This window comes from Pleurodeles waltl, chromosome 4_1, assembly GCF_031143425.1.
Source record: "Pleurodeles waltl isolate 20211129_DDA chromosome 4_1, aPleWal1.hap1.20221129, whole genome shotgun sequence".
Lineage (NCBI taxonomy): Eukaryota > Metazoa > Chordata > Amphibia > Caudata > Salamandridae > Pleurodeles > Pleurodeles waltl.
In genome coordinates, this window is record NC_090442.1 from 152,707,418 (window position 1) to 152,732,493 (window position 25,076).

Sequence of the window (25,076 nt, forward strand, 5' to 3'; positions counted from 1 at the left end):
TAAGTGACATTTTCCACATATGTATCTATATATATATATATATCTATATCTATATCTATATATATACATCTATATCTATATATATAGATATAGATATATATATATAGATATATATTCACTTAAAAAACTAAAGGATACAGGGACATTTAAGTTTGGCTCACATTTTAAACGTACAAAACCATAGAAATTCCCCTGTGATAGTTAGTTATCTCAAGTAACTAGAACTCGTGCCTTAAGGTAACTATAACTCATGCCCCGCCATACACAGTTTTTTCGTCAAAACTTTTACTGCAAATATTACATTGATATTATCAATGATGTTATCAAAGATGTCATGAGTGCCATTATTTGTGGGGTAATTAGCTCCTGTGGGAGCGGCATTGCTGTCACAGTGAAGGAGCTGCTATAGCAGCTCCTTCTCTGTGAGAGCAGTTTCCTCTGTGTCCCTGCCTGCATCTTTGCAGGCAAGGAGACAGAGGAAACCTCTGCTCGCAGGAAGGGAGAGCTGCTTGACAGCTCTCCCTCACTGCAAGCAGTGTTTGCTGTAACTTGGTAGCAGCTGTCAAAGCTGCTGTTAAGCCACAGCAAACAGCTGTGTCCCGGGGATAGGTACCCCGTGACATAGCAGGAGCCGTCCCTGGGGGAGAGCCAGTCCCCAGGGCCATCATTGGCCCCCCTCCAACATGCAAGTAACCCCAGTGGTTGTCCCTGGGGCGGACTGTCCAGCCCCCGCATAGAAATTCTGAATGCCCGCGGGACTTGGCCCACCTGGGGGCTTGTAAGAAACCAGCGCGGGGTGGGGGGGAGGTTTAAAAAAAAAAAATCTGCTAAATCGCAAAATTGTACGAAATCGCAGAAAAAATGTTTAAAGAGTATTTTTTAGCCTTGGGGGGACCCCAGCACCAGAGCTAAGGGCTCAGGAAGTAGGAAGGACTCTACCCTGGCCACTTGTCTTTTTTCCTTTTTTTTGTGGAACTCGGCTGAAGTCGAATCTCAAGATGGCTGCCAACACTTCCTGGTTTACAGTGTTAGCAGCGAATCAGAACTCTGCATTTTCCTGCACAAGCTGGTAATTTTTTACAAATACATCATGAAGGATCTGCGTCCCTAAATATACAAATGTATTTTCCCTTTAATATCTCAAAAAATATTAAACAGATTTACACCAAATAAGCGAAAGTGTAATCTGTGTCCCGTAAGATAGCTTTCTGCCAAATTTGGTGTAATTCCGTCCAATGGTTCGGGCTGTACTCATGTCTAAAGGTCCGGTGGGAATTAACTTGGAAAATGCAACTTTTTTGAATACCCCCTCGCATCCCCTTTTGCTCGGCCCCTATTGGACAGATCACCCCAAAATGTTCTGTGCGCCATCAGAACACTTAAAAAAATGTTGTGAAGATTCGTCAAATGGTGCCAAAGATATAGGCAAGTCAAAAAACGCTTTTTCTATGGAAACATGGTCCTAACTATAACTACCTACTATATATACGCAATTCTTATAATACCGTGTAGAAGATTACCCGGACAACAAATGGAAGTCCAAAATACTTTAATCACTGGGAGGAAGCATTGGTGATTAAAGTATTTTGGACTTCCATTTGTTGTCCGGGTAATCTTCTACACGGTATTAGAAGAATTGCGTATTTTTTGTGGATCGCCAGATCCACGCCCGGACCGCTACCATATAAGTAGCCTCGGGTGTCTGGCAGCTGTTGGAGTTTGAATATATATATATATATGTTCGATGGCATGTGTAGCTGCAGATACACATGCTGTGCATTATCCTGCCATCTAGTGTTGGGCTCGGAGTGTTACAAGTTGTTTTTCTTCGAAGAAGTCTTTTCGAGTCACGAGATCGAGGGACTCCTCCCCATTCGGCTCCATTGCGCATGGGCGTTGACTCCATCTTAGATTGTTTTATTTCAGCCATCGGGTTCGGACGTGTTCCTCTTCGCTCCGTGTTTCGGTTCGGAAAGTTAGATAAATCTCTGAAAATTCGACGGTATTGTTTGCGTTCGGTATCGGGCTAGTAATAGCAGATCGACACCGAAGAAAAGAAGAGCTCCGGTAGCCCTTCGGGGCTTCCACTCCCCGTCGGGGCCTGGTCGGCCCGACCGCGTGCGTCTTCAAGGCTCATGGAACGGACCCCATTCCGCCTCTGCCCCGAATGCCACAATAAGTATCCTTTTACAGACCAGCATTTGGTCTGTAATTTATGTTTGTCCCCCCAACACAAAGAGGATACCTGCGAGGCCTGTCGGGCATTTCGGTCGAAGAAGACGCTACGGGACCGAAGAGCTCGAAGGCTTCAAATGGCATCGACGCCGGCAGGACACCCCGACGTCGAAGAAGAGGAGACTGTCTCCATTCCTGATTCGGACTCGGACGAGGCCGAAAGTGAGCAGCCGGCGAGGCAACAAACCGTGAGTAAAACTGCCCCGGCCAAAACTCACACAAAAATAATGAAAGCCCAGGGGACGCCACCGCCGGCAGGCCATGGCTTAACCCGTAAGCACGGTGACCAACCATCGGCACCGAAAAAGGGCACACACGTGTCGAAGACATCCGACTCCGGTCGAGATACAGGCACAGAGTATACTCGGCACCGAGATACTGCCTCCGACCAAACTCGGCACCGAGATATCGGCACCCCAAAACCGAAAAAGGTGGCTTCGGAGCCGAAAAAGACTACGGAAAAGGTTCCGGTGCCGAAACACCCAGCCTCGGAGCCGAAACAGAGTTCATATTCAGAAGAACAAGGCCTTTCATCACAACTACAAGGCCATACATTTGGACAAGAATTAGAGATGGGAGAGCCAGACTATACACAAAGAAGGCTCCATATTCAGAAGGACACAGGGAAAATAAGAACTCTTCCCCCAATTAAAATGAAACGGAAACTCGCTTTCCAAGAGACAGAAAAACAGCCAAAAGCAAAAGTGGCTAAAGAAAAAACTCCACCACGTTTTTCGCCACAGCCATCGCCACCGCACTCACCACAACTGTCACCAATTGCAACACCCCCAACGATGCAATCACCAACGCATACAGGGATGAGCCAGGATGACCCAGATGCATGGGATCTATATGATGCACCAGTATCTGACAATAGTCCGGATTGCTACCCGCCAAGACCATCACCACCAGAAGACAGTACTGCTTACATGCAGGTGGTGTCCAGAGCAGCTACTTTTACCAATGTAGGAATGCATGCAGAACCTATAGAGGATTACTTTTTATTCAATACCCTGTCATCAACAAATAGCCAATACCAAAGTCTGCCTATGTTACCAGGTATGTTAAAACACGCGAAACAGGTGTTTCAAAACCCCGTCAAAGGTAGAGCCATCACACCTAGGGTGGAGAAGAAATACAAACCTCCCCCTACGGACCCTGTCTACATCACGCAACAACTAACACCTGACTCAGTGGTAGTAGGGGCAGCCCGGAAAAGGGCAAACTCACAGACTTCTGGGGATACACCACCACCCGACAAAGAAAGTCGAAAGTTTGATGCCGCAGGAAAAAGGGTTGCAACGCAAGCAGCCAATCAATGGCATATTGCCAATTCCCAAGCTTTATTGGCAAGATATGACAGGGCTCATTGGGACGAAAGGCAGCATTTCATTGAACATCTTCCCAAAGAGTTTCAAAAGCGTGCACAACAAGTGGTGGAAGAAGGCCAAAGTATCTCCAACAACCAGATACGATCGGCTATGGACGCAGCGGACACAGCCGCCAGAACAGTGAACACGGCAGTCACTATTCGGAGACACACATGGCTACACACCTCCGGATTTAAGCCAGAGATCCAGCAGGCTGTGCTTAATATGCCTTTTAATGGACAACAGTTGTTTGGGCCGGAGGTGGACACAGCTATAGAAAAGCTAAATAAAGACACGGACACGGCCAAAGCCATGGGCGCGCTTTACTCCCCACAGAGCAGAGGCACCTTTAGGAAGCCACACTTTAGAGGGGGGTTCCGAGCCCAAAGCACTGAACCTTCAACCTCACAGGCCAGACCCACATACCAGGGCCAAAACCAAAGAGGAGGTTTTCGGGGTCAATATAGGGGTGGACAGTTTCCTAAAACAAGAGGGAAATTCCAAAGCCCAAAAACCCCACAAAATAAACAGTGACTCCAATGTCACGAATCCCCAACACATAACACCAGTGTTGGGGAGACTCACAAATTATTACAAAAATTGGGAAGACATAACTACGGACTTATGGGTCCTAGCCATTATCCAACATGGTTATTGCATAGAATTCCTACAATTACCACCAAATGTGCCTCCAAAAGCACACAACATGTCCAAACAGCACTTGGATCTATTACAACTGGAGGTCCAAGCGTTATTACAAAAAGAGGCAATAGAACTAGTGCCCAACCATCAGAAAGGAACAGGTGTTTATTCCCTGTATTTTCTAATACCAAAAAAGGACAAAACACTGAGACCCATCTTAGATCTCAGAACACCAAACCTTTACATCAAATCAGATCACTTTCACATGGTGACACTTCAAGACGTGATTCCCTTGCTCAAACAACAAGACTACATGTCAACACTGGTTAATAAAGACCAGCACTCAGAAACAGTGTCTTCAACACACAAAATACGTCATAGAAACCCTTCACAAGTTAGGGTTCTCAATAAACTACCTAAAATCACACTTACAACCGTGTCAAATACAACAATACTTAGGAGCAACAATCAACACAAAAAAAGGGATTGCCACTCCAAGTCCACAAAGAGTACAAGCATTCCAAAACGTAGTACAAAGCATGCACCCAAATCAACAGTATCAAATCAAATAAGGTTTGTGATGAAACTTCTAAGCATGATGTCTTCATGCATAGCCATTGTCCCAAACACAAGGTTACACATGCGGCCCTTACAACAGTGTCTAGCGACACAATGGACACAAGCACAGGGTCAACTTCAAGATCTAGTGTTGATAGACCGCCAAACACACTCTTCGCTTCAATGGTGGAATCCTATAAATTTAAACCAAGGGCAGCCTTTCCAGGACCCAGTGCCTCAATACGTGATCACAACAGATGCTTCCATGGTAGGGTGGGGAGCACACCTCAACCAACACAGCATCCAGGGCCAATGGGACACTCAACAAAGACAACTTCATATAAATCAACTAGAACTACTAGCAGTGTTTCTAGCATCGAAAGCATTTCAACCGTTAATAGCCCACAAATTGACATTGACATTCTTGTCAAAACAGTCAACATGACAACAATGTATTACCTAAACAAACAGTGAGGGACACACTCATCACAGCTGTGTCTCTTAGCACAGAAGATTTGGCATTGGGCGACTCACAATCACATTCGCCTAATAGCACAATACATCCCAGGAATTCAAAACCAGTGGGCCGACAATCTCAGTCGAGATCACCAACAGATACACAAATGGGAACTTCATCCCCAGATACTGCAAACCTACTTTCAAAACTGGGGAACACCGCAAATAGACCTATTCGCAACAAAAGAAAACACAAAATGCCAAAACTTCGCATCCAGGTACCCACACCCTTACTCCAAGGGCAATGCGTTATGGATGAGTTGGTCAGGGATATTTGCTTACGCTTTTCCCCCTCTCCCACTCCTTCCGTATCTAGTAAACAAATTGAGTCAAAACAAACTCAAACTAATACTAGTAGCACCAACTTGGGCTCGCCAACCATGGTACACGACACTACTAGACCTGTCAGTAGTACCTCATCTCAAACTACCAAACAGACCAGATCTGTTAACTCAACACAAACAACAGATCAGACACCCAAATCCAGCATCGCTCAATCTAGCAATCTGGCTCCTGAAGTCTTAGAATTTGGACATCTAGACCTTACAAAAGAATGTATGGAGGTCATTAAACAAGCTAGGAAACCTACTACAAGACATTGCTACGCAAATAAATGGAAAAGATTTGTTTATTACTGTCATAATAATCAAATTCAACCACTGCATGTGTCAACAAAAAACATTGTAAGCTACTTATTACACTTACAAAAATCAAAGCTAGCTTTTTCATCCATTAAAATACATCTCACAGCAATTTCTGCCTATCTGCAAATTACACATTCAACATCACTTTTTAGAATCCCAGTCATAAAAGCATTTATGGAGGGTCTAAAAAGAATCATTCCCCCAAGAACACCACCAGTTCCTTCATGGAATCTCGATATTGTATTAACACGACTCATGGGTCCACCATTTGAACCCATGCACTCTTGTGGGATGCAATACTTAACATGGAAAGTGGCCTTCCTAATAGCTATCACATCTCTTATAAGAGTAAGTGAAATACAAGCATTTACCATACAGGAACCCTTTATACAAATACACAAACATAAAGTGGTTCTACGCACAAATCCAAAAATTTTACCGAAAGTTATATCACCGTTCCACTTAAATCAAACTGTGGAACTCCCAGTATTTTTTCCACAACCAGACTCTGTAGCTGAAAGAGCATTACATACATTAGACATCAAAAGGGCACTAATGTATTATATTGATAGAACCAAACAATTTTGCAAAACAAAACAATTGTTTGTTGCTTTTCAAAAACCTCATGCAGGAAATCCAATATCCAAACAAGGCATTGCCAGATGGATAGTTAAGTGTATTCAAACCTGCTATGAAAAAGCTAAAAGAGACCTGCATATTACACCAAAGGCACACTCCACTAGAAAGAAAGGCGCCACAATGACCTTTCTAGGAAATATACCCATGACAGAAATCTGTAAGGCAGCCACATGGTCTACGCCTCATACATTCACAAAACATTACTGTGTGGATGTGTTAACAACACAACAGGCCACAGTAGGACAGGCAGTATTACGGACATTATTTCAGACAACTTCAACTCCTACAGGCTAAACCACCGCTTTTGGGGAGGTAACTGCTTACTAGTCTATGCACAGCATGTGTATCTGCAGCTACACATGCCATCGAACGGAAAATGTCACTTACCCAGTGTACATCTGTTTGTGGCATGAGACGCTGAAGATTCACATGCGCCCTCCCACCTCCTCGGGAGCCTGTAGCCGTTATAAGTTGATAGAAATAAACTTGTACATTTGTAAATTTGTAAATATATATCACTTTTAACCACATTATGTACATAAATACTTACTCCATTGCATGGGCACTATTACTATATACACAACTCCTACCTCACCCTCTGCGGGGAAAACAATCTAAGATGGAGTCGACACCCATGCGCAATGGAGCCGAAAGGGGAGGAGTCCCTCGATCTCGTGACTCGAAAAGACTTCTTCGAAGAAAAACAACTTGTAACTCTCCGAGCCCAACACTAGATGGCAGGATAATGCACAGCATGTGAATCTGCAGCGTCTCATGCCACAAACAGATGTACACTGGGTAAGTGACATTTTCCATATCCTGCAGTTTAGTGAAAGACTTTTATGACTGCTGCATGTGCGCCAAGAGGGAGATATTTTAACGACTTGAGGTGCTGCAGGTTTGTAAATGTCTTCTGATCAGTTGAATGTTGTTCTAGAAAGCTAGCTAGTAACAATTTGCAGCACTGCAGTGTCGATAAAGGTTTTTAAAGCAGTTTAGGATTCAAGAGGGGCATCTAGTAACAACTAGATGTACTGCAGCCTTTTGAAAGACTTTAAGAAGTTGCATCTGACTTGAGAGGGACAACTAGTAACATCTAATTGGACTGCAATCGTCAAGGTGTTGCTGCGGATTCAAGAGAACCATTTTAGGACTACAGGTACTGCAGCTTTGTGAAAGGCCAGTCCTGTTGATTTTTCCAGTGCTTGTTAGTTCTGACAACAGAGGTGAGATTATCTTCGAAACTATTTATATTAACAGTCCCTGTTGGGGACTGTGTAACTTTAAAAGGGTGGATCGCTAGTACTTGCTGTTTAGTTACCAGGGGTGGATGAGAAGAGAGAACATATTGGTCACAACCTAGGAAAGCTATGCAGTGTTAGTGAAACTGAATAAATGTTCAATGTCATCCAAAAATGTTAAGACTTTTTAACAAAATGATTTCTGCATTAGAATGCGCAAATGGGTTATTTTGAAACCCACACTAACAATCTTCAGTCCCAAGTAGATTATATAATTATTTCAAAATGTATATTCTAATAGTGGAAGGCAGAGGTCTGATTATACTCTTTTTAGTTTTTGTCATTTTTGGCTCTGTTACTCCTTAGCCTTTGGCTTGCAGGCCTGTATCCCCATCACCCAGTGACTTTTAACCTGCTTAGCTTGTTCTGTTTTATTTTATTTATTTTATTATTTCACCTAAGATGGCTGCCATTGTTTATATTTTATAAAGATTTTTGATTTACATTATCAGTGCCACTCTGAGAAGGTGTCATTTTTAGCATCATGATCAGTGATGTACGTAGGTATTGTTATCATGTCCGTTTCTTACTTATCTCTGATAAGAAAATTTTTTACACTTGTTGGGGATTGCTTATGTAATTTCTCCCACAAGTCTGCCTCCTTATCAGTTGTTTAGGAACATACCTGTGTCTGGGATCCCACATGATCTGTATAAATACATCTCACATGAACAAGTTCATAAGAGTGGTACCTTCCAGATGCCATCTATGCTGCACGTCACCTTGCTGCAGAACTCAGCATGGAGTGTGACCTAGAGACCTCATTCCAAGTTAACAAGGGTTGGGGGGCGCTTCTCATGGGCATGGTACTGGCAGATTAGGTTTATCATACCTAGCTCTCATTAGGTTAGACATTAGGTTTTCTTTGCTAGGAATTTTATCTTATGTTTATTGTAAGATGGTGGGGGTTTTTATATTCACAACTCTCATCTTCACAGTTATGCTTCTTTTACTGTTTATTATCCTAATCATTGCAGCTCATGCATTTTACCGTATATTGCGGTATTTACAATAAATATATTGAAAACTCTACTGCATCTAATTCATTGCCTGTGTGTGACTGAGACTTGTTGCTAACGAGAGAAAAGGGTAACTTCCATTTCACCACGCCTTTCCTGAGATGTCGCACTCTAGAGACCATGCGTAAGGCTGCCAGAAACCACAAATGCTTTCTGAGTTTTTGTGAGGTACTGCTTGTGAGCTGGGGGGGTTGGGCCAACAGTTGCCACTTGTTGTAGGAGTGACTCAGTTGCCTACAAACAAATGTGCTGTCATCCCTAATCCAGCATTTTCGCTTAGGAGCGAGAGTCCAACTATGGCGCTCCCTATTTGAATAATATTCCGATTTCATTGCATGAAAACTGTTTGCATAGCAGGAACTTCGTATTTTAGATTTGCTAATTGAATTTCACAAAGTAATAATTGATTAAAATATTCGGTGGTTTCTGTTTGACTGTGCTGCTTATTATGTTGTCTCTATCTATGTAGGTACCAGTGTGTGTTCTTGACTGGTGCTGTAGCCAGGTTTCCATGCTTAATTTAATTGCCTGGGCTTGAGGAATGGGGGAGAATATAGTCTTGCACAAGTAGGCCTTCAGAATGATTAATCCCTTAGGTTCTGTGTCTGCTTTGGAAGCAGAGAGATGCCAGGCATCTGAAAGGTGCGCATGGGAGGTGGGGCCTGGCCACCAATGAGTCATACTGGACCAAATAGTTTATGTGTCCTAGACAATGGGTCTGGATATTTCAGAGTCTGGAAGAGGAAGTCTAAGGACTACCAGAAGTGTACCTTTTTATACCAGTTGAAAATCTACAAATCACTTCGCTGATATCTGTGGTAATTCCAGGTATTCTCTGGCCCCATCCAAATCTGCCAACAATTGCATTCCTGACCAGCAGCTTTCCCTAAATATTAAGTCATGCAGACGTCATAAAACTTTCCTCCACTCAGAGAGCAACATTTCTAAATTTACATTTACTTATGCTGCGGTTTTTGTCACATCTTTAATACATATTTTTTCTCCTTTTTGCAGCATGATGGAAGAGCGAGAGGTGCTGCTATATTGTGACCTTCATGGCCACAGCAGGAAGCAGAACGTCTTCATGTATGGGTGCACGACCAAGGGGCAGACAGAATTCACACGCCAGAGAGAGCGTGTCTTCCCCTTGATGCTGCATAAAAACTGTCCTGACAAGGTTAGCTGGCCATTGGCTGCATGTATGTATGTATGTATGTGGTATTTCTATAGTGCTAACCTAGCCAAAGGACAACGGAGCGCGTGCAGTGTCAAAGACAAGCATAAAGTCAATGAGTGATAGGAGAGGTAGCTGGTTTGTGAACAGTAAATGCATTGTCGTGTTGTGTTCTTTAAAGTTGTGTGTTTTCATCTCTTTCCTAAATTGGAGCAGCGTTAAAGTGGTCTTGATGGATGAGGGGATGTTGTTACAGATTCTAGGTGAATAGCTGGAAAAGGCCTGTTTCCTTATTTGTTTCTTTTTTACACTTCCTATTCTGCAGTCTGATAGTGTTGTTGCTGCCGGTGTGCTGAGAACCATCAAAGATGGTGAGCTTATCTTCAAGACAGGCGGGGTGCTGGTTGTGATAGTTTTATAAATAATTTAGGCACATACACTCACATATCAGTAACTATATCACCCATTGCATTAGTAAGGATTCTCAGAAACTGAATAGTTTTTAAATTCTCTGTGACCAGAATAATTAATGTGAATCCAGTTCCTTCTCTAAAGCGCATCCTTTCCCCGATGCAGGAATCTATAATCTTCTGGCAATTTCTACTTTGATTTGGGAATCAATAATGTCCAAACAGTTCCTTATCTAAACCAACAATTCATACTACTATTCATTCACTTGTATACAAATGATGTTTCTACAACAAATAAATGTTCAAATGTATGAGGAATTCACCTACAATCATGAGCTTGTCTAAGTTGTGAGCTAATTAAATATACCCAGTTCCTTGTCAGAGATAGACACATAAACTATAGCTTTTCTGAGAGAGGAATCTAACATCTTGAATTGTACTATAAATAGATAATTTGCAACATAAATCTATCTGAGACTTGTTAGAGCTAATACATTGTTAATGGATTCTCACAGTTATGAAGCTTTCATCTGTAACTGACACTTATATGATGTCTTCTTCTTATAAGTTAAGAATACCATTACACAGGTTTCTTTTTGTTAGTGTAGAATAATTGATCTGTGAAATTCACAAAAGGCGAAGCAAAAGTCTGGCAGTAGTTCACTGTAGCAGTCCAACCCATCGTTCTTTTCTCACCATGCCAGTTTGGATCCAGCCACATGCAAATCAGTCTTGACCCTGTTCCTTATGGGAACAGTCCAGTCTGAACTGCCAAGCTCAGTCCTCCCTGAACTGGAACACGAGCAACTCAGCATCTGTTTTGCACTAGTTATGAGCTCATTAGCCTGGTACAACTTAGTTCCAGTGACATTGTGAGCATGGGACCCACGTCTGGGCATACCTGTGCCACTTATGGTGGTACATGAAACACAAAATATGATGGGAGGCTGCTTGCAAAAAATCTAACGACTGGCAATAGCTTGGGGTAGCAGTCCAACCCATTATTCTTTTGGTCACCATGGAAACAATTACTTCACTATGTGATTTGTTGTAAAGGCTCTTGCACAGAGATTTCAAGAGAAAGTCTGTATTAGCTTACAGAGACAGCCTCCCACAGCCACACAGCTGTGCCTCATAATCTCCTCACAGCTGTAACTGTCACACAACTATCAGTCGGATCCTGGAACGCACCATACGTTGAGAACTAAGGTGGTAAATAAATAAGAAGTATGGAAGGGCACAAGATAAACGGATTATACCATATAATCAACTGAAGTAAATACTGATTAATCAAAGAACACAATATAAAATTACAACACCATCTTCATCCTATACAACTGAAAAGACATGGGGGGTCATTCTGACCCTGGCGGCCGGTGACCGCCAGGGTCACCGACCACGGGAGCATAGCCAACAGGCTGGCGGTGCTCCCAAGGGCATTCTGACCGCGGCGGTTCAGCCGCGGTCAGAAAGGGTAAACCGGCGGTCTCCCGCCGGTTTACCGCTGCCCCATTGAATCCTCCATGGCGGCGGAGCGCGCTCCGCCGCCATGGGGATTCAGACACCCCCTACCGCCATCCTGTTCATGGCGGGAAACCCGCCATGAACAGGATGGCGGTAGGGGGTGCCGTGGGGCCCCTGGGGGCCCCTGCAGTGCCCATGCCAATGGCATGGCCACTGCAGGGGCCCCCGTAAGAGGGCCCCGCAAAGTATTTCAGTGTCTGCTTTGCAGACACTGAAATACGCGACGGGTGCAACTGCACCCGTCGCACCCCTGCAACTACGCCGGCTCAATTCTGAGCCGGCGTCCTCGTTGCAGGGGCATTTCCGCTGGGCCGGCGGGCGCTCTTTTGGAGAGCGCCCGCCGGCCCAGCGGAAATGTAAGAATGGCCGCCGCGGTCTTTTGACCGCGGTGCGGTCATTTGTCGGCGGTACCTTGGCGGACGGCCTCCGCCGTCCGCCAAGGTCAGAATCAGGGCCATGGTTGTGGAGGTAATACCAGAATTCAAATATTTACAACAAAACCACACAGTTATTGCATAATGTAATCTTTGTGGCATCTTGGGGCCTCATGATGTCTTGCATAATTATGCTTTGATTTGGCCCCAGTGCATTCCTCAACATTTTCTTTGGAATTTTCCTTGACGTGAAGACGGTGATATGGAGTCAGTTTATTCATGCTCCACACCCGTCCACCCTCAAGAGTGACTAATTTTTTTCCTATTGTAATAATCTACATAGGTTTTGAGAACTTACTTCCTCCACTATGATGAGGAGAAGGCACCACCACTAATTTCCTCACCATCCATTTGCTCTCCTTCGTGCCATATTTTAAGTCAAATCTTCTCTTGTATTTCTCTTGGTGGAGTTTCCTTTGTTAGCTCATCTACTCTCAAGTAACACATTTAGGCTTTCCAACCCTCAACCAACTCAGGGACATTTTAGTACTAGGAGATCTTCCTTTTAAGGCTAGGAAGTGTGAAATATTGGTGATTAAGTTAGGTGCCGTGTGATATGACCAAAGCATATTTTGAAGGGCCTTTGTTATGCAGTGATGTTTGACATATGGGCTAGTTGTAGGTAATCTTTAATAATTTGGTCGACTCTTTCCACTAACCCATTTGCTCTAGGGCAATACAGTGCTGTCTTAAGGAGGACAATTTTTGTAGGAACCCACCCGTCTCATCAGAGGTAAATTGTACATCGTTGTCCGTAACCAGGCAATTGGAAATTCCTTCTGACATAGACGCTTCAGTAATGAACTTTATGAGGATCTGAGTGATAATATTTCCTACCACTTTAGTCTTTATCCAGTGTGAATGATAATCCACCAACACTAACATGAATTTCCCTGCCCACATGGACCATTTAAAAGGACCAATGATATCCAAGCCTTACTTGTCCCATGGTTTGGAGTAACTAGTTATAGGGGATAGAGGGGCACTCACTGGTGATTTTGGACTTATCACTTAGAGCGCAGATTAAGCAATCCTTTACTTTATCTTCAATCAAGGAGGCCATCCTTGGGAACCAATATGTGGCTCTAACTTTAGCTTTAGGGATGCTCCTGCCTAAGTGGCCTTCATGTGCAATTTCTGCAATTTGTTTCCCAAATATCTTTAGGTGGTACCAACCTGTTACCTCTCATAACTTTGTTGTTGATTCTTAACTCATGTCGTACTGACCAGTAATCTTTCAGTTTATCCTTAAGTGTGCCTGGCAGTGGCGGCCGCCACATAACGCAAGGGGAGGAGTGGGGCAGAGGGGATAGAGACAAGGTGAAAATTGAAAAAAATAAAAATAACTTTCCTTGCCTCTGTCCCTGCCGCCTCCTGATGCCTCGCGCACCTCTTTGGCTGGTGTCCCAGCATAGGCTCCCCAGCAATCCTGGTGTTGCTTTCATGCACAATCATGCATGAAAGCAGTGACAGGATTGGTCTGAGCGGCAGTGATTGACGCTCAGACACAGCCCTGAGGTCTGTGCAGTTTCTCCAGCCTGGCTGTTCAACACAGCCAGGCTGGAGAAACCTAAGTGTGCATGTGTGTTTAGCCAGCCTCAGACGGCCGGCCAAACACACATGCACCATCAGGTGCACTCTCCCCTTCTCCCCCTCCTGCCTCCCGTAGCCCATCCCAGCCCCGCCATTCCTGGACTATTTTCTCTTTTACTTGTTTAAGAGTCGAATCCTTGTACATACCATTCTCCCAATCCTCTTCTGAGATCCTGTGAATTTTCACTAACCAAACATATTCAATGTCAACACCACATTCCTCAATCTCCTCCTTGCAAGGGAGTCTAGAAAGACAATCTGTTACACAATTCCTTGAACCTGAGCCTGAGACCCTGAGACATACTCAATGTTAAAGTTGAAACCTTCTGTAGTAAGGAGCCATTTGGCTGTGCGGGGAGTTGTGTTGTCTTTACCCTTGGTTGACAATATGTATATTAATGGCTTGTGGTCAGTGTGAACAGTGAAGGGTAAACCCCATTGAAAAAATTTAAGGTGGTCAATGGCTTAAGTCACGGCGAGGGCTTCTCTTTCCACTATTGTGTTCAGTTGATTTTAAGGCTCTTGACGCAACAGCAATTATCTTTGATGCTCCAATCTCTGTTCCACTGGCATCAGTGGATAGAATCGTTTTGTTTCTTGTGTCAAAATTACCTAGAGAAGGTGGCTTTTTTGGTGGATTCGAAAAATACTTGACAATTAGAGTCCCAGTTGAATGAAACACCTTTCTTTAATACATTTCTTAGGGGTGATGTCACATCTGCAATTTTTTTTTTACATATTTCATCATATATTCCACCAATCCCAAAAATGACTTTAATTCATCTTTGCTACCTCAAGGTGGTGCATCTCTCACTGCTTTCACTAGATTAACTTTTGGATTGATTCCTTATTGGATATACTATGTCCTAAATAATCAACAGATTCTAAACCTATTTTACAAATTTCTCTACTTACTGTGAATCCAGCATTTTTTAAGGCTTCTAAAACATCCTTTAGTGAGTGGTTGTGTAGGTCCTTCGATTCCCCATAAATCAGGATGTCATCCTGGAAACAGAGGACGTTTTTTATGCCCTCTGGTATTTTTTGCATGGCTCTCTGGAAGACAGCTGCTGCTGACGCAAGGCCAAACAGCATCCTGCAAAATCGGTAAGCACCAGAAGTGTTATAAAAGAAGTGAGGATTTTGAGTCAGGGAGTAATTCAATATGGTAGTATGCTGAGGATAGGTCAATAATACTAACTACCTCAGCTTTTCCAATTACGCTGATCATATCATTTATTGTTAGAAGAGGAAATCTGTCCACCCAATGTTTTTGTTTAAGTCTCCAAGGTCGACACATAAACGTTGCATTACATTTCACTTCAATTTTATGTTGACATTTTTACAAATGACCTAATTGATTAGTGAATACCTCAGGATATTGTTCACACAGTGAGTCCACAGTGCATTCTCCCTCTACCACCAGGACTGGTTCAGCACTGTTGGGATCAAGTTTTATTCCTAGATTTTTTTGGTGAGCCCAACCTAACAAATTTGACCCACATGTAGTTAAATACGCCTTCCCCACTGTTTTGCGATCCTTAAAAGTGATCTGCATTTGGATCATCCCAACAAAGGGTATCAGATTTTATTATATCCCCCAGGAACTATATCAGGTTGCAGTATGACATGCTTCCTCATGATTTTTTTCTTTGAAGATGTTATAGCCTAAGAACATTTTAAATTTGACCCCGTCTAGTTATATGTCACATGTTGGTAATTATTCTCTTTTGTTGTCGACCTGGGAAACATTTACAGTCCGACTTGTCTATGTCCTCAATAGAATGTACTTTTTTTCCTTTCCATTGTTGAATTCTTGTAAAATCTAGCAAAATGTCCCCTCTTACTGCACTTTCTACATATTATAGAGCAAGCGGGCAGTTTGGGTTGGCTAAGTGGTTAGGGTTCCTACAACAAAAACTTTTCAATCTCTCTTTATTTTCGGCTATTTCCTTTCACTTGTGGATCATTTTTGTTTTTGTTTTTTATTTCTGATATTGTGTCCAAAATATTCCCCTGCTTCATTTCTTTAATAAACTCTGCTGTGTGTCCCACCCCTTTTGCTATATCTGTAGCAGTTTTAAGTCTGGGTCCCCAGTCAAATGTTTCTCCTGGATCTCGGGATTATTAGTACAATAGACCAATTTATCCCTAATAAGAGAATCAGATAAGGAGCCAAAATCACATACATTTGCCATACCTCTCAATACTGCAATATGAGTTGATACTTTTTCGTTCTTCCCTTGTACTTTAGAAAATAATTTAAGCCTTTCAAATACTACGTTCACTTTTTTTTCCAAAATGGTTTTCTAACTTGTGTAGAGTAGTTGTAAGGAAATGCCTCCTTGGCATGGTTACCTCCTGACTTTTTGCCTTTGATGATGCTAAGTTTTGATTGAAAGTGTGCTGGGCCCCAGCACCAGTGTTCTTTCCCTAAACTGTACCTTTGCTTCCACAATTGGCACAGCCCTGGCACTCAGATAAGTCCCTTGCAACTGGTACCCCTGGTACCAAGGGCCCGATGCCACGGTAGGTCTCTAAGGGCTGCAGCATGTCTTATGCCACCCTGGGGACCCCTCACTCAGCACATGCACACTGCCTCACAGCTTGTGTGTGCTGGTGGGGAGAAAATGACTAAGTTGACATGGCACTCCCCTCAGAGTGTCATGCCAACCTCACACTGCCTGTGGCATAGGTAAGTCACCCCTCTAGCAGGCCTTACAGCCCTAAGGCAGGGTGCACTATCCCACAGGTGAGGGTATATGTCCATGAGCACTATGCCCCTACAGTGTCTAAGCAAAACCTTAGACATTGTAAGTGCAGGGTAGCCATAAGAGTATATGGTCTGGGATTTTGTCAAACACGAACTCCACAGTTCCATAATGGCTACACTGAAATCTGGGAAGTTTGGTATAAAACTTCTCAAAACAATAAATGCAATGCACACTGATGCCAGTGTGGAATTTATTGTAATATGCACCCAGAGGGTATCTTAGAGTTGCCCCCTGAATACCAATCCGACTTATAGTGTGGGGCTGACCAGTTTCTGCCAGCCTGCCACAGCCAGACGAGTTGCTGGCCACATGAGGAGAGTGCCTTTGTCACTCTGTGGCCAGGAACAAAAGCCTGCACTGTATGGAGGTGCTTCACACCTCCCCCTGCAGGAACTGTAACACCTGGTGGTGAGCCTCAAAGGCTCACCCCCTTTGTTACAGTGCCCCAGGGCATCCCAGCTAGTGGAGATGCCTGCCCCTCTGGCCACTTCCCCCACTTTTGGTGGCAAGACTAGAGGAGATATTTAGGAAAACAAGGAGGAGTCACCCACCAGTCAGGACAGCCCCTAAGGTGCCCTGAGAGGAGGTGACCCCTGCCTTTAGAAATCCTCCATCTTAGTTTTAGAGGATTCCCCCAATAGGATTAGGGATGTGCCCCCCCCTCCCATTAGGGAGGAGGCACAAAGACGGTGTAGCCACCCTCCAGGACAGTAGCCATTGGCTACTGCCCTCCCAGACCTAAACACACCCCTAAATTTACTATTTAGGGGCACCCCAGAACCCTGGAAATCAGATTCCTGCAACCTGAAGAAACAAGAAGGACTACTGACGTACAAGCCCTGCAGAGAAGACGGAAGACGACAACTGTTTTGGCCCCAGCCCTACCGGCCTGTCTCCTGACTCAAAAACCTGCAACCAGCGAAGCATCCGACAGGGACCAGTGACCTATGAAGCCTCAGAGGACTGCCCTGGACCAAAGGACCAAGAAACTCCAGTGAGCAGCAGCTCTGCTCAATTTCAACAACTTTGCAACATTCTTGCAACTTTAAAGAACTTCACTCTTCCTGCCGGAAGTGTGAGACTTCACCCGACTGCACCCGACGCCCCCGGCTCGAGATCCAGTGAACCAACACCACAGGGAGGACTCCCCGGCAACTGCGGCCCCGTGAGTAGCCCGAGATGACCCCCCCTGGACCCCCACAGCGACGCCTGCAGAGAGAATCCTCCTGACTGCCTGTAACAAGGGACCCAACGCCTGGAGCAAGCACTGCACCCGCAGCCCCCAGGACCTGAAGGAACCAAACCTCAGTGCAGGAGTGACCCCCAGGCGACCCTCTGCCTAGCCCAGGTGGTGGCTGGCCCAAGAAGCCCCCCTGTGCCCTGCCTGCACTGCTAGAGTGACCCCCAGGTCCCTCCATTGAAACCAATACAAAACCCGATGCCTGCTTTGCACACTGCACCCGGCCACCCCTGTGCTGCTGAGGGTGTGTTCTGTGTGCCTACTTGTGTCCCCCCCAGTGCTGGCAGACTGGAACCGGAGCACCCCCATCCCCATAGGCGCCTATGTGTTTTGGGCACCTCTTTGACCTCTGCACCTGACATGCTCTGAGCTGCTGGTGTGGTAACTTTGGGGTTGCCTTGAACCCCCAATGGTGGGCTGCCTATGCCCAGGAACTGAGACTTGTAAGTGTCTTACTTACCTCACAGTCTAACCAATACTTACCTCCCCCCGGAACTGTTGATTTTTGCACTGTCAACTTTTAAAATAGCTTATTGCCATTTTAAAAAAAATTGTATATGTTATTGCTCTAATTCAAAGTTCCTAACTTACCTGTGTGGAGTACCTTGCATTTTATGTATTTACTTCAAATCTTGAACTTGTGGTTCTAAAAATAAATTAAGAAAATATATTTTTCTATATAAAAACTATTGGCCTGGAGTAAAGTCTTTGAGTGTGTGTTCCTCATTTATTGCCTGTGTGTGTACAACAAATGCTTAACACTACCCTCTGATAAGCCTACTGCTCAACCACTCTACCACAAAATAGAGCATTGGAATTATCTAATTTTGCCACTATCTTACCTCCAAGGGGAACCTTTGGACCCTGTGCACACTATTTCTTACTTTGAAATAGTATATACAGAGCCAACTTCCTACAGTAGTTTCATAGACATCATCTTGGCACAGTTCTGTTTATGGTGCACTGCCCTCTAGTGTTGAAAGATAATCGTAGAATACGAAGTGCGAATAAGTTAACAATATCCAGTGTTAATGTCTTATCGGTATTTTTTCCCTCAAATAGATATATTGAAGAATAAACAACGTATCAAAACAGACTGAGCTGTGACATAAGAAGTTCTTATATGTGACTGGCCCTAGATAGGTTCTTCCTATACTTGAGCAGGGCTATGCTACGTTTATGACTGCAATAAATTTGCTTTGAGAGCTAATCATGTAGAAGATATTGTATTGGGTCCGTATAATTCGTATAATTAGGATTACTCCATGCATTTTGCCTCCCAATAGCTTCTCACCTTCGTTTCATGGGCCATTAAGCAAAATACCGGTATTGTTAAAGAAAAGTCCAATAGCAGTGGCTTATAATTAACAAGGGAGGAGGCTGTCACTGCTGTACCCTCCAGCAAACGTCGCCAATTTGTTGTAAAGGCTCTTACACAGAGGTTCCTAAAGAAAGTCTTTATTACCATACAGACACAGCCTCCCACAGCCACTCAGCTGGGACTCAGAATCTCTTCACATCTGTAACTGTCAACCAACTGTCAGTCAGATCCTGGAACACACCATGCGTTGAGAACCAAGGGGGGGAATAAATAAGAACTAGGGGAGGGTACAAGATAAACGGATTATCCCATGTAATGAACTGAAGTAAATACTGATTAATCAAAGAACACTGCATAAAATTACAACATAGTGCTCCAGACTTCTTTGATGCTGACACAGAAGTGCCACAATTACCTGGCTTGACCACCGTGGGTCGTGCTTGGTTCTCTTCTTTTGTGTGGCAGACCTCAGTCACTGCTTGGGGAGAGGGAGGTATGAGATGCCTGTCCAGAATCACAAAGACGCAGCCCGAGTCTTCCGATCCTGCTCACTCTCCAGAAGTCGGTGTGGCCATCGCAGGCAGTTTGTCTCTTGCTTCTGTGTCACCCAGTCTGGAAGTGGCACTTGTAGTATGATTATGACATGTGTTACCTAAAAAGGGGTGCCTTTGTCATTCTCCTCCTTGATCAATGTGCTTACTCCATGCCATAAGTGAGTTGGATGGCCATATTTTAAAGGCAAAATATTTGTAATTGAGTCCTCACCAGAGGAAAACGCCCAACATTTTTATCATCTCTTCCCACCAAAATAAATCATTTATTTTATGGAATAAGATTCAGAGATCGTTGAACTAATTCCATCTTTTAGAATTTGAAATCTTTAATCAGGTACTCTGTAGCAGACAACCCTGTAAATTCCATCAGTTTCTTTGCCAGAAGTAACGTTATACACATTAACTTTTCAGTTCTCATTCTTGGGCTGCAAATTTAAAGTTCAGAAGAGCAAGGAAGGAACCGGGCGAGTAGTGATGTGGAGAATGGGGATCAGCAACAGCTACACAATGGAAGCCACATTCTGTGGATCTACACTTGGTAAGATGCTTTATTCTTACAAAGAGATTTTAATATGTATTGCTGAGACATGGCAATGAAAGGCTGGGTTTTAGACTGCATTTAGATTTGTTTTTGGTTGGGAGGCAGTCATTATTTCCATCCAGTATTGTTTAGTCAACAGACAGATGCCATTGTGTGCTGAAAGTCTGATTTACAGACACGATTACTGCAGCAGCAAAGTGCACCATCAAAGAACCAGTAAAGGAATTGTTTGTTCCTGGGCACTGCGAATAATAGAGGAATGGTCTTGGTCCTTCCTGGTTCTTTTATGTCCGAGGCCAGCCAGCCTAACTGAAGTTCCACATGGGTCATCCTTCGCACCCAGTGTATTCAAAATATGTATCTACACCCCCATTTTAACCTCTTCCAGGATTGCAAGGTATGTATTTATGCAGACAACACCCAAATCCTTATCATTCTGATTCATACTTGTAACTGCAGATTCCTCACCTTTAGAATATCCCCAGGCACCACACAGGAGTCCTGGATTTTTCTTAACAGTGCTCCTTTGCACCAGCAGATAGCATTTTGTGGCTGTGCAGTTGCTCTATACTACCCGGAAATGACAGTGTGAAGCTCCATACCACCCCTGTGTGCTGATGTCAGTTCCTTTCTTTCCACTTACTTTGATGCAGATCTGGTGCCAAGCTCCCAAACTTGTTGCCCTTCTGTCAACTTTAAATTCGAATTACAATGAGCTAGGAAAAAAGTCCACACCAAAAACAACAGGATTCAAACCATGCTGAAACTGCAGGTAGCAGATGTCAGTCATGTACACGCATGATTATATACCTTTGGTGCTTGGGGGCTCTAGTCATGACTCAGAAGTATGCCATAAATGCACCCTTATGCACCCGATTCTGGGCACAAGAATTGAAGCTTGTTACCAAATATAAGAAGAGGTCTTGAACGAAGCACAAACCCCAATACAAGTCTGTATCTCATCTGTGGTTCTGGTCATGAGACCATTCAGATGAATAGTCGAGTTCCTGGTTGAAGTCATGTGCTAAGTCCAAATCGAGAACATGCTATAAGTGTTCCATAACAAAGCCGGACTCAACCCCATCCCAGCTCCTGAAGTCCAGCGAGACAACCCAAGAGCATCCTGCTAAAAATCTTTCCCCTCTGTTTTCACCAGAAATCCACTGTTACTGCAGTTGGTCATGGCATGCCCTGAAACTACCGGGACATCATCAAACCTGAGACAATTAGAGTTATTCAAAGATGCCATGCGGCATCCGGCTTCCTTTGGCACAACTTCAAGTCCCAGGGTTCCCTAGTAGGACTTCTACCAGGGGTAGCACAAGATGCCAACTGCCCCTTGGAGCCTTGCCTCCAGGCTCTCACCGATATGGGTGCAAAATTGTTTTCTGGTATTAAGGGCCATTTACCTTCCATGCTAACGTTGATGCCTCTGGCACCAGGTCAAGGTATGATCCCAAAGCCAGTCTCTGACACCAAACCGACATCTGCTCTTTTCAGGCCTATGTGTTATGTTATTAGATTAAATGTGCAACCAGTCATCCTGTAGCCAGACACCAATCCTAGTCCTCTGCCATGACACCAGTACTACCTCTACGACTAGAAACTCTATTGGGGTGCAATTGTAATGCAGTTCAGGACATGCCTAATGTTCCTCATGACACCGATGATGATAAGGAGAGAGATGATTTACTTCCCCTTCATTATACTTGTGAAAAATTATTTTGTTTGTTTGTTGGGTAAGGTGAAACCTTGCTTAGCCAACAGCCACAATCCTTGTCAGGGTGAGCCACAAAAGTCACTAACATAACCTAAGCTTAACCCTTTGGTAGCTTGGCACAAATAAGTCAGGCCTACCTTAGAGGCAGTGTGTAAAGTATTTATGCAGCTCACAAACAGTTATAAAGTGAAAACACAACACATTAATTTTGAACAGTAGAGTAAATTGTAACAGACGATTTGACACCAAAACAACAAAAATCCAATCAGTAGAACTGGAGTTATGAAGCTGTAAAATTTTAAGTGAAAACTAACTCTTAAAAGGTCAAAGCACGAACAGGATGGAGGGAAGGTTCCCTTGTTCAGACTTAGTCTGAAAATCTCCAGTGGGACGAAGTTGCAGGCTGTCGCTAATAAGGGCTCCACAAAGCCAGATACCCTTTTTGTGAGGAGACGCTGAAAAGGATTTGCTGCTGTGAAAAAGAGTGTAGCAGGAGCTGCTGCAAAGTGAAGCTGACTGGTGATGCACCTTGGGTGGATCTACAAAAAGGTGTATGTCCCAGTCTCCTCTTGTCTCTCAAAGCACTTTTTGGTTGAAAATGTTGTAAGTCCCAAGTTTCAGATTTGGGCTATCTGTGCACCTTCTGCACTACTTCCAAGGGTCCAAGACTGGAGGGACACTACTTGGAGGGTCTGGACTCACTCAGGCAGCGTCCAGGCGCGGGTTCATGATGATTGGAGCCTTTTCTGTCCCTAAGGCTCTGATCAATCAGGAGGCCAGCCAACTAGCCGTTGGAATCAGTCTGGACATCCGGGGTTCATGAAGAAATGCAGGGCTGAAGCAGCAGGACGGACATCAGGGGGCACAGAGCAGGCTTCAGGCAGCAGAGCAGTCCTTCTTGGTGCAGCAAAGCAGTATTCTGAAGTACACAGCAGGTCACAGCAGCAGGTAGTCCTCTTAGAGTCCTTACACAAGTTGAGAAAGTGAACTGAAGAGTGGGTCTGAGGGTCCTATTTTTATACCTGGTGCCTCCTTTGAAGTAGGAGAAGGTTTTGGAGGTCTCCCTTTTCAGAAGTGTTTGGCATTTCCGGCCTTCCAGCCCTGGACCCAGTCTGTCTGCAGGCATAATATGCTAGTGTGAAATTCATTATGTGAGAGCAGGGCCAAGCCTTTTGAAGTGCAAATGGGACTGAGCACAGCTCCACCCTCATCCTCCAATCCTGCATCCAGGCATGCTTAGTCCCTCTATTGAGTGGCTGTCTGGGAGGAATATACAAAAGCCAACTGCCAACTACGCCTAGCCATATGACCCAGGAACAGGCTGTAGGCACCCAATGGTTAAGACACGAAAATGCCAACTTTCTAAAAGGGCAATTTTCAGAATTGTGACTTAACATCCTACTTTACAATTAAAGAGCATTTTAATTTACAACTTCTTATGCCTTTCCTACCTGTTCCCAATCAAACTTTATCACTTATTAAATATAATAAGGTAAACCATTATTATCTAATAGGAGAGGCTGGCCTCGCACTAGTGAAAAGTGAATTTGTTCATTTTTCACTATCAAGGCATGTACATCCTAAATGCACATGTCCAAATTCTTAATTACAATGCACCCTGCCCTATGGGCTGTGTAGGGCCTACCTTAGGGTGAAGTATATATATTAAAACGAGACTTTAAGGCTTGGCAAGGGGATTCATTTGGCAAGTTGCAACAAGCTGCTGTAGCAGACCTGAGGCATTTAAAAAAAGGCTACTTAAGTTGGTGGCACAATATGTGCTGCAGACCTACTAATAACATTTAATTTACAGGCCCTGGGTACATATAGTACCGCTTTACTAGGGACTTCTACGTAAATTAAATGTCCCATTGGTTGTAAGCCATTTTTACCATGTTTAAAGGAGAGAGCTTGAGCTCTTTATCACTGGTTAGCTGTGGTTAAGTGCACAGAGTCCTAAGACTAACAAAAACAAATTCAGCACAATAGGAGGGGTGAAGGCAAACGGTTTGGGGGTGACCTGTAGAGAGGGCCAAGCCTAACAATACTGATGATAACTATGGGCCAGATGTAGCAAAAAAGCAATTTGCGACTTGCAAATTGCGAGTCCCTGCGACTCGCAATTTGCAAGTCGCAAATTGCTATGCAGTACGGTGTCTCAGACACCGACTGCAACTCGCAATGGGGTCGCAATGACCCACCTCATGAATATTCATGAGGTGGGTCGCAAATTGAGGCCCCATTGCGAGTATAGGCACTCGCTAACATGGAGGCCTGCTGACGTCAGCAGACCTCCATGTTAGTGACCTGCTTTTAAATAAAGCAGTTTATTTTTTTTTAAATGTAGCCTGTTTTCCCTAAGGGAAAAAGAGCTACATTTCAAAAAAATCCGAAACCTTTTGTTTCGTTTTTTTCAGGGCAGGGAGTGGTCCCTTGGACCACTCCCTGCCCTGAAAAAATGTTTTGGGGTCCAGTCTCAAACTGGAAGGGGTCCCATGGGGACCCCTTCCAATTTGCGAGTGGGTTACCATCCACTTGAAGTGGATGGTAACTGTGACTCCATTTGCGACCGCGTACGGAGTTGCATACCACTGCGACTCGCAAATAGGAAGGGAACACCCCTTCCTATTTGCGATTCGGAAATGCATTTTGCGAGTCGGTAACGACTCGCAAAATGCATTTCTGCATAGGAAACACGCATTTGCGAGTCGCAAACGGCAGATTTTGCTGTTTGCGACTCGCAAAGTGTTTCCTACATCTGGCCCTTAGTTCTTATGGGTTCTTCTACCCACAGGTTCCCCACCTTTAGAATATTTCCTAGGCACCAAACTCAATAAGAAGGTTTTCACAGCAGTGCATTTGTGCAC

The 25,076-nt window shown here is 44.1% G+C and overlaps 1 protein-coding gene across 2 annotated transcripts in view; it reads left to right on the top strand.

The window, feature by feature from the left end:
• AGBL3 (AGBL carboxypeptidase 3) overlaps positions 1–25,076 on the top strand; it is a 480,467-nt gene that overhangs the window by 204,713 nt on the left and 250,678 nt on the right. For both annotated transcript variants that reach the window (XM_069227938.1, XM_069227936.1), the window contains exons 8-9: positions 9,939–10,101; positions 20,360–20,486. In XM_069227938.1, the coding sequence (XP_069084039.1) occupies positions 9,939–10,101; positions 20,360–20,486 (290 nt within the window). The remainder of the gene's footprint in view (positions 1–9,938; positions 10,102–20,359; positions 20,487–25,076) is intronic.